This window comes from Notolabrus celidotus, chromosome 4, assembly GCF_009762535.1.
Source record: "Notolabrus celidotus isolate fNotCel1 chromosome 4, fNotCel1.pri, whole genome shotgun sequence".
Taxonomy (NCBI): Eukaryota; Metazoa; Chordata; class Actinopteri; order Labriformes; family Labridae; genus Notolabrus; species Notolabrus celidotus.
The window spans coordinates 21,029,347-21,037,346 of record NC_048275.1 but is presented as its reverse complement, the minus strand read 5'-3'; the positions used below and the strand labels follow the sequence as shown (position 1 = coordinate 21,037,346).

Here is an 8,000-nt window from a genome sequence, read left to right as displayed (position 1 = left end):
TCTAGGTTTATTGTAATATGATTTAAATTTGTATGTGGAAATATGTATCAAAACATATGAATCTAGTCTGTGATTTATTCTACTCAGTCCAGACGCACTAAATTTCTGTACAGATGTGCAATGACAAAGGCCCTCTGTTCATAATTATCAATTAAGCAAAGTTTGAGATATATCAATAACTTGACAAATGCTCACAAGGTTTTTAAATATGCATTTTTAAGAAAATGCTCAGAAAATATAATGGCTTTCAAAATATTTGCTACAATAGAGATGAATCGAATGATTAAAGGTTCATTCCGGTTAAGACGAGATCAGTTGTGATTCTGTGTCCGGTGGGACAGTAAGACTCTGCAAGTTACGGACTTAAGAGCCGTGAAGGGGGCTGATTATTCATAAAAATCCCTCCTAATTTAAATAAATAATAAGACCCAACACTATTTACTATGTACGTTAAGTTACATAAGTACAGTAAGAGAGTAGATCAAACATAACTGGCCGCATATACAATTCTAATGTTTTAAGTGTTAGCTGTATGCTTTTTGGTTTTTTTTACTGTTGTAGTTTTTGTTTTGTTTTTAAATCTGTAAAGCACTTTGAATTGCTCTTTGTATGAATAGTGGTTTATAAATACACTTGCCTTGCCTACTATATCAGCAACTTTGTCCTTTTGTTATACACAATGCCAGATAAAATGGGCCAATAGTGACTTCAAGTGCAAACTTTTCATAAAAAATTCAAATTGAGACTGAATATTGGTTTTGAAGTGTGTCTTAGTAACAACACTGTGAATACAGTTCATGCAAAATAAAGCTGATTGAGTATTTTATTGAAAAAATGTATATAAAACTTATCACATTGTTTTGCTGCATTAATGTCCTTATTTCTGGTGTGTTTTTGAGCATACAAATATGAAACATTTGACAAACAACAAAATATATAACCTTTTTAAAAGTAGAACTAAAAAAAAAAGGAAAGAAAGCAAATTAGCTGCTGTAGGGTCTTTGCTTTAAAGCTACCTGTAAAGCAAACACTTGCTCTTTGCCCTCTCTTCTTGGCACTCATTCACATAGTTTGGACACACTATGATTCAATGCTAGATGCATATCATATCAACCATATTTAAAAACAAATTTGGTTTCACAAACTCCAACTTCTTTTACATGCTTGTGGGTTTTGTCTCTTCTAGTTCAGGTTCTTGCTGTTTCTTATTCATGTGTGTTTTCCATGCCGCATGAACCTCAAAGTGCACCTCCAGCTCGGAGTTTGTGAAAAAGGTTTTGCCACATTTTTCGCAGCGGAAGGACTTCTCCTTGCTTTTGCTTGAGCAGAACTTAAGATGCTCCTTACTTGAAAAACTTATGCCACAATTCTTACAAAAGTATGGTTTCTCTCCAGTGTGCACCCTCTGGTGAACATTAAGACTGGAGCGTTGAGTGAAGGTTTTACCACAAACGTTACAACTGAAAGGTTTTTCCCCCGTGTGAATTCTGGAATGCTGAATAAGTTGGTAGTTATATCTGAACTTTTTTTCGCATCCAAAGCAACTGAGGCGTTTGTCTTCTGTGGCATTCTCCTCTGTGTCCCCATTTTTTGGAGGGACCTTGGCTTTATTCTGCAATTTGCACAGTTTTAAATGTTTGCTTATGGCAAAACTTTTGCCACAGTTGTTACAGAAATAGGGTTTTTCTCCAGTGTGCACTCGCATGTGAACAATACAACTTGAGTTCTGTGCAAATATTCTGTCACAAAAAGCACACTTGAAGGGTTTTCTTTCGATGTGTTTTTTCGTATGCTGCACTAGGTGTCCCCTTTGCTCAAAAACATTGTTGCACTTCAGACATCTAAAGGCTTTCTTTCCGCTGTGACTCCTCTTTACATGCCAAATAAGACAGGCGTCTTTCCTAAAATTTTTACCACAAAACCGACACTTTTTTTCATCCCTTGCAGGCTGTTCCAGATTCACAATCACATCAACACTAGGACCAGGCGATGATCCATCATCTTCATCCCATTCATCATCATCCATGCATTGGTTTACACCCTCATTAGCAGCCGGGGGGTCGGGGGACTGCTCACTGTCACTGGTCGGCTCTGATTTAGGAAGTTTGACCACAGCACTGCTGGAATGATCTACCTCTGTGTCTGGACTAACACACACATCCACATTCTCTTCTTTGATCTGTGGGGGCTCTCTCATCTCTGCTCCCACAGGGACTGGAATCGGTTCCTCCTTCATGGTGCTCTGCTGTAATGCTTGAAGCTGGGTCCGTCAGAGACAGGCTATCTACAGGAGAGAGAGAGAGAGAACATTATAGAAACTTAATATCCAAGTAAAATGTGGTATATATTATATAGAATAGTGCAACAGCAACTTAAACATCAAAAGACAACACTATTAAGCCCCACACTCCTTATTTCCCCATCCTCCTCCGCTCTCAGTCCCATAATCACCTTTGTGTTAAGCATTTTAACAAATTATTCAGCAGCTGTGTTTCAAAGACACCACAAACCTGCTTTTGTTGTTATGTTTAAGCGTCGGATACTCACTCTTCCGTCCTAGCCGGATGATTCCTCTTTTGGCGGACAGCGTCTTCCCAAGTCTCTACAAACGACGTTTCAAAGAGTCTAGCTCGAGCTGCTTGCTCGGAACTATGAAGCCCGGACTCAAACTAAGGATAGACAGTACATAAACTTGGAAATACTAATGCTGAAAGCTGAAAGCTGAAAGTTGCACATAACAGATGAGATCCAGGGAGCCATCAAGCTCTTCTTCCCGGCTGAGGTCTATAACCTCACAACGCGCAGTAAACAGCGCCCCCTGCTGCCGTGGAGGCAACGACTCATATGTGTCATAAGTGTCAAAAGTGTCATATGTGTGTGTGTGTGTGTGTGTGTGTGTGTGTGTGTGTGTGTGTGTGTGTGTGTGTGTGTGTGTGTGTGTGTGTGTGTGTGTGTGTGTGTGTGTGTGATGCTTGTTCGCTTCTGTTAATTTTTCTAACATTTTAATACACTCCTCAATTTCTTATTAATTAATTAATTAATCCACAACACAGCGAACTGCTACCTGCAAAAGTTCTCTGACGACTACGCCATTGTTGGCCTAATCACCAATGGGGACGACAGGGAGTACAGAGAGCTGACGCAGGATTTTGCAGTCTGGTGCCAGAGAAACCACCTGCAGCTCAACGCAGGAAAGACCAAAGAGCTGGTGGTGGATTTCAGAAGACACAAGCCCATACCCATACCAGTGAACATCCAGGGAACGGACATTGAGATTGTGAAATCTTACAAGTACCTGGGTGTTCACCTGAACAATAAACTAGACTGGTCAGACAACTCAAACGCGCTGTACAAGAAGGGACAAAGCAGACTCTTTCTGCTCAGGAGACTCAGGTCTTTTGGTGTGGAGGGGGCTCTTCTGAAGTCCTTCTTTGACCCTGTGGTGGCATCAGCCATCTTCTTTGGAGTGGTCTTCTGGGGAAGCAGCATTTCTGCTGCTGACAGGAAGAAGCTGAACAGACTGGTGAAGAAGGCCAGCTCTGTCCTGGGCTGCCCACTGGACCCTGTGGAAGTGGTGGCTGACAGGAGGATGATAGCAAAGCTATCTTCTCTGATGGACAACACGTCACACCCCCTCCAGGAGACCATAGGTAGCTCGTTCAGTGACAGACTTCTTCACCCGCGGTGTCTCAAGGAGAGATACCGCAGGTCTTTTCTTCCTGCAGTGGTCAGACTCTATAACCAATAATATATATAATATATATGTGTAAGATATGCTTATTTGTACCTCTTTCATTTTCATTTTTATTGCTAAGAACGTTTTAATAATTGTTACTTTATAGGCTCTTGTTTGCTTTATATATTTCTTTTGCACTGTCTACTCTGTTTCTGCAACACTTGAATTTCCCTATTGTGGGACGAGTAAAGGAATCTCTTATCTCTTATCTTATTAAGTGTTATTATTATTATTATTTAATGATTGTACTTGCTCTATTTACCTATTTTTGTTGTTTGGGAGGTTTCTGTTGTTGGTTTAATGGTGTTTTGGTACGTTCCACCAGCACCCTTGATGTTCCTTTCTAGGCTAATTTTGACTATACTGTGGATATTTGTGTCTATATTCACCATAGTGTCCCTGATTATTATGAATGTATATCCATGATAAATCAATAAAAAATACATATTTTTTAAAAAGATTGTATTTTGTGTTTCTCTGCATGGGTCTTTGTTTCTGTTGTGTTTGTATGTGGGAAAAATGTGTTAAACCAAAACAAAAATTTGAACATGTTTTACAAATAAATTTCAAAGTTTGCATGCTTGAAAGCAAACATTTCTTGATTGCCGTTTCTTCTTGGTGTTCTTTCGAGCACCCTTGATTTTTTCTTTTCTCCACTTGTTGTTTCATAATCTTTCGCCTTTTTCTCTCTTCTCTGCCTGCCATACTGTGTGCATCACATATAATCTTAAAAGATTGTCAATTCATGGCCCACTCATAATTTGCTACGGTGAGAGATAAACCTTCATATGGCAAAAAGTGTAAGACACTTGGGAAGAGGACCTCTGCAGAATTTACTGTATAGTAGAGTTATAAAGTACAATGAAGAAAGCTAAAGGCTTGGAGTTCAGAGGTTCTGTGTTCAGTGCCTGAGATTAAAATGTTTTTGGATAAAACTTATAAACTATTCATCGCCCATTTTTATGTACTAATGACCCTACACACAACTTAACATTAATACCCAAACAATGTAAGTAAGAACACTGTTGTTATCACGTTTAACTTAACATAACAATACATAATGGGACATATGTTGGTCATTATCATTTTTAAGGTAGAAATACATTACATTGCTTTACAAAAAATTCCATGATATGAAAAACAGAGAAATTATTTGGCTTGTTGATGCTCCCCTTACCCCCTGTAACTCTTTCCATCCAGTTTAAAATGCATTTTTGTCTGGCCACAATATAAACAAAGGCATTTTTAAAACGGTTGACAGTTTTCATGTTTACACATTATTTTTGTTTTTGATTATTTTCACGGTCCTTTGCTTTTGATATGACAGCCGCACAGACACTGAATATACTGGGAGGACTCGAGCAGACAGTCAGTCAGAAAAACACTTTTTCTGTCATTTCCTCTTACAATTTTTGTAACGGTTGACATTTTCAATTCTTGTCTTGAGCTTATGCACAAGTGAAAATAAGCTTTTCCCAAATACTCCTCGTTCCGCTGTTGTGTCTGCAAAAGTACCTGGATATTTTGACAGAATCATTTTTGCTACCTCTATACAGGCAGCTTTGTTGGGGTTTGGACAATGTGCCTGCATGGCGCTCACCACAGCTCTCACCATGGCTCGTCTATCTGTAGCGCAGGCCTTCGTTCCTCTTGTTAAGGCCTGTAAGAGTGAAGCAGGCAATTTGTTCCACGGGATTTCTAACTTGCTTATCCATGAGTTTTGTGTTTTTATCAAAGAGGGTCCAGGATGGTTTGGCTGTGTATGAGGGGTGTCCGAGAAGGAGAGGGGCGCAGTCCATTCATTAGGCACAGCGTTGTTGACAGTATCCATATCTTTAAGCACTGTAAATATAGAGAAATACAAAACATATTTTAAGGTTTTGTCAATTTGCAGTTTATACAGATCAAAAGTACAAAGTGTGTTATACAAAAAGGAAACAGTGATCACACTGAAACCTTGTAGTGACATGATTATCAACATCTCATGGGACTTTTAAACAGCACTAAGTAATATTCCACTAAAATGGGCTTATGTTTATGGTCAATGTTTTTCCCAAACAGCAATAATGCGCCATCAGCGCACTCTGCTCCTTAATATTTTGAAACTGACACCTCCAAGGTTTTCCTCTAAACCTATACCAGATGTATGAATCACCTTTTGACTACACCTATAAGGCTTTGCATCGGTTTTATAACTGGCTACCAGGCTAACATTTTTCTTTCAAGCTACCCACTGCACCACAGTGCAGCCCATACATTATCTTATTACACTAATAACAGTGTTAATCATGAAAATAATTATTCACCACAAAAAGGGAGAGACTCTTCCTCCTTTGCCAGCTGTCCCTGGTCCATAATGACTTCAGTGCTATGACCCTGACCAGGGGACGATGATCCATCACTTTCTCTCCATCTGTTGTCTGTGTTTTCATTAACACTCACAGTGGCAGCAGCGATAGACGGAAAAATCTTACAGGAAGTTGTTGGTTCTGGTTTGGGAAGTCTGCATTCTGCACTGTTGGAAAGATCAGTCTCCATGTCCGGGCTGATACACTCATCCTCCTGTTCCTCTTTGACCTGTGGGTGCTCTTGGATCTCTGTTTGCACCAGGACTGGAATCTGCTCCACTTTAATGTCACAAAGCTGCAGTGAAGGTAGCAGCTCCCCAGTAACAAGCTGTGTATCTAAAGAAAGAAGAGGAATACATTATACACATCTCACATTATCCATTAATTTAGCATCCAGCCAAAGACAGATGGTACACATATGTGACGCTTACCTGCTTTTAATGATTGTACTCCAGGTTTTAAAACGGAGAGGTGCTCGAGCTGCAGTTTCAGCTGGTATATTTCCCTCTTGGAGCAAACAACTTCATCCTGATACTCAGATATTGTCTTTTCAACAAGCACAAATATTTCCTCTGCAGCCGCTGCTAGTCGCTCGTTCACCAGCATCCTGAGCAGATCCGTCCCCGACATGATGAAGCCTCTGTAAGCGTTCAATGTGAAGAGGGCAGACGGACTTTCATATAAATGTACTCAAAGTAAACTGAAACCCAATGGTAGGAAGAAGAAACTGAACAAAAGGTCAACAATATGAGTAAATACTTCCGGGTTATGTTATGAAGTACGGAGTAAAATGTCATTAGCGCCCCCTGCTGCAGCGGATGACGGTCTTTTCACTAATGTGGCTTTAAGGGGTGTCAAACTCATTTCGGTTCAGGGGCCACCTACAGGCCAAGTTGATCTGAAGTGGGCCGAACCAGTAATATCATAACACAGTTACCCTTAGAGAACGAAAACTTAAAATGTTGCCCTTTGTTTTAGTGCAAAAAAGTACAAGTACATTCTGAAAATGTTCACATTTAATCTTTCTGACATCTTTCAACAAAAAACGCTTTTGTATTTTTTGCCATGGTGAGTCTCATAGTGGGCAGAATATTTTACTCTTTAAGCCCTGAAACCTGCTGCGAACACACCAAACACACAGGTTACTCATTCACCTGACACAGAGTGTAATGTTTACATCAAAAGAACAGAGATTATAAAAATGAACAAGGTAAAGTTGATTATTTTGGACCCCTCAGCTCCAGCAGGAACAGTCTGCTTGCTGGACAGTGTTTTATGCAGGGGTGTAGTGCTAGTACCAGTAGTAAGTGGATCATCTTATGCTCTAAAACAGGTTAAGTTGGTTCTGTTTGCTTGAGTTTGGTTCTGGTTGTTAGCTTGAGTTTGGTTCTGGTTCTGATTCTGTTTGCTTGAGTTGGTTCTGGTTCTGGTTCTGTTTGCTTGAGTTTTGTTCTGGTTCTGTTTGCTTGAGTTCGGTTCTGGTTCGGTTCTGGTACGGTTCCGGTTTGGTTCGGATCTGGTTCGGTTCGGATCTGGTTTGGTTGGGTTGGGTTGGATTCGGTTCTGGTTTGGTTCTTATCCGGTTATGGTTCGGTTTGGTTCTGGTTCTGTTTCTGTTTGCATGAGTTTGGTTCTGGTTCTAACCCTAAACCCAACCTTAACCCCAACCCTAACCCTAATCCTAACCCTAACCCTAATCCTAACCCCAACCCGAACCCTAACCTTAACCCTAATCCTAACCCTAACCCTAACCCTAACCCTAATCCTAACCCTAACCCTAACCCTAACACTAATCCTAACCCTAACCCTAACCACAACCCTAACCCTAATCACAATCCAACCCTAATCATAACCCTAACCATAAGAATGTTCTGGTTCTGTTTGCTTGAGTTTGGTTCTGGTTCTGTTTGCTTGAG

At 40.1% G+C, this 8,000-nt stretch overlaps 2 protein-coding genes across 3 annotated transcripts; both read right to left on the bottom strand.

Moving 5' to 3' along the window:
- Positions 1–798: 798 nt before the first annotated feature.
- LOC117812023 (gastrula zinc finger protein XlCGF17.1-like) lies at positions 799–2,807 on the bottom strand. The gene is made up of 2 exons (XM_034682552.1): positions 2,548–2,807; positions 799–2,284 (listed from the first exon to the last, which is right to left on the bottom strand). Exon 2 carries the CDS (start codon positions 2,234–2,236, stop codon positions 1,157–1,159), a length of 1,080 nt encoding a protein of 359 aa, XP_034538443.1. The 5' UTR covers positions 2,237–2,284; positions 2,548–2,807; the 3' UTR covers positions 799–1,156.
- A 1,743-nt stretch (positions 2,808–4,550) lies between these two features.
- Positions 4,551–6,849, bottom strand: LOC117812052. 2 transcript variants are annotated; one of them, XM_034682608.1, is made up of 3 exons: positions 6,516–6,849; positions 6,211–6,420; positions 4,551–5,578 (listed from the first exon to the last, which is right to left on the bottom strand). In XM_034682608.1, the coding sequence occupies exons 1-3, from the start codon at positions 6,712–6,714 to the stop codon at positions 5,130–5,132; spliced, it is 858 nt and encodes a 285-aa protein (XP_034538499.1). In that variant the 5' UTR covers positions 6,715–6,849; the 3' UTR covers positions 4,551–5,129. The 2 variants fall into 2 exon arrangements, with proteins under 2 accessions (XP_034538499.1, XP_034538498.1); XM_034682607.1 differs by having other exon boundaries at positions 6,043–6,420; positions 6,516–6,847.
- Between the last annotated feature and the right edge of the window lie 1,151 nt (positions 6,850–8,000).

What these genes read in the sequence shown, in the direction of transcription:
- LOC117812023 (XM_034682552.1), bottom strand. Translation starts at nt 2,236, where the DNA reads ATGAAGGAGGAACCGATTCCAGTCCCTGTGGGAGCAGAGATGAGAGAG.
- LOC117812052 (XM_034682607.1), bottom strand. Translation starts at nt 6,714, where the DNA reads ATGTCGGGGACGGATCTGCTCAGGATGCTGGTGAACGAGCGACTAGCA. An exon ending in AGTACAATCATTAAAAGCAG is followed by an intron (nt 6,421 to 6,515) that starts GTAAGCGTCACA and finishes TTCTTTCTTTAG; the next exon opens with ATACACAGCTTGTTACTGGG. An exon ending in AGAGTCTCTCCCTTTTTGTG is followed by an intron (nt 5,579 to 6,042) that starts GTGAATAATTAT and finishes CTATATTTACAG; the next exon opens with TGCTTAAAGATATGGATACT.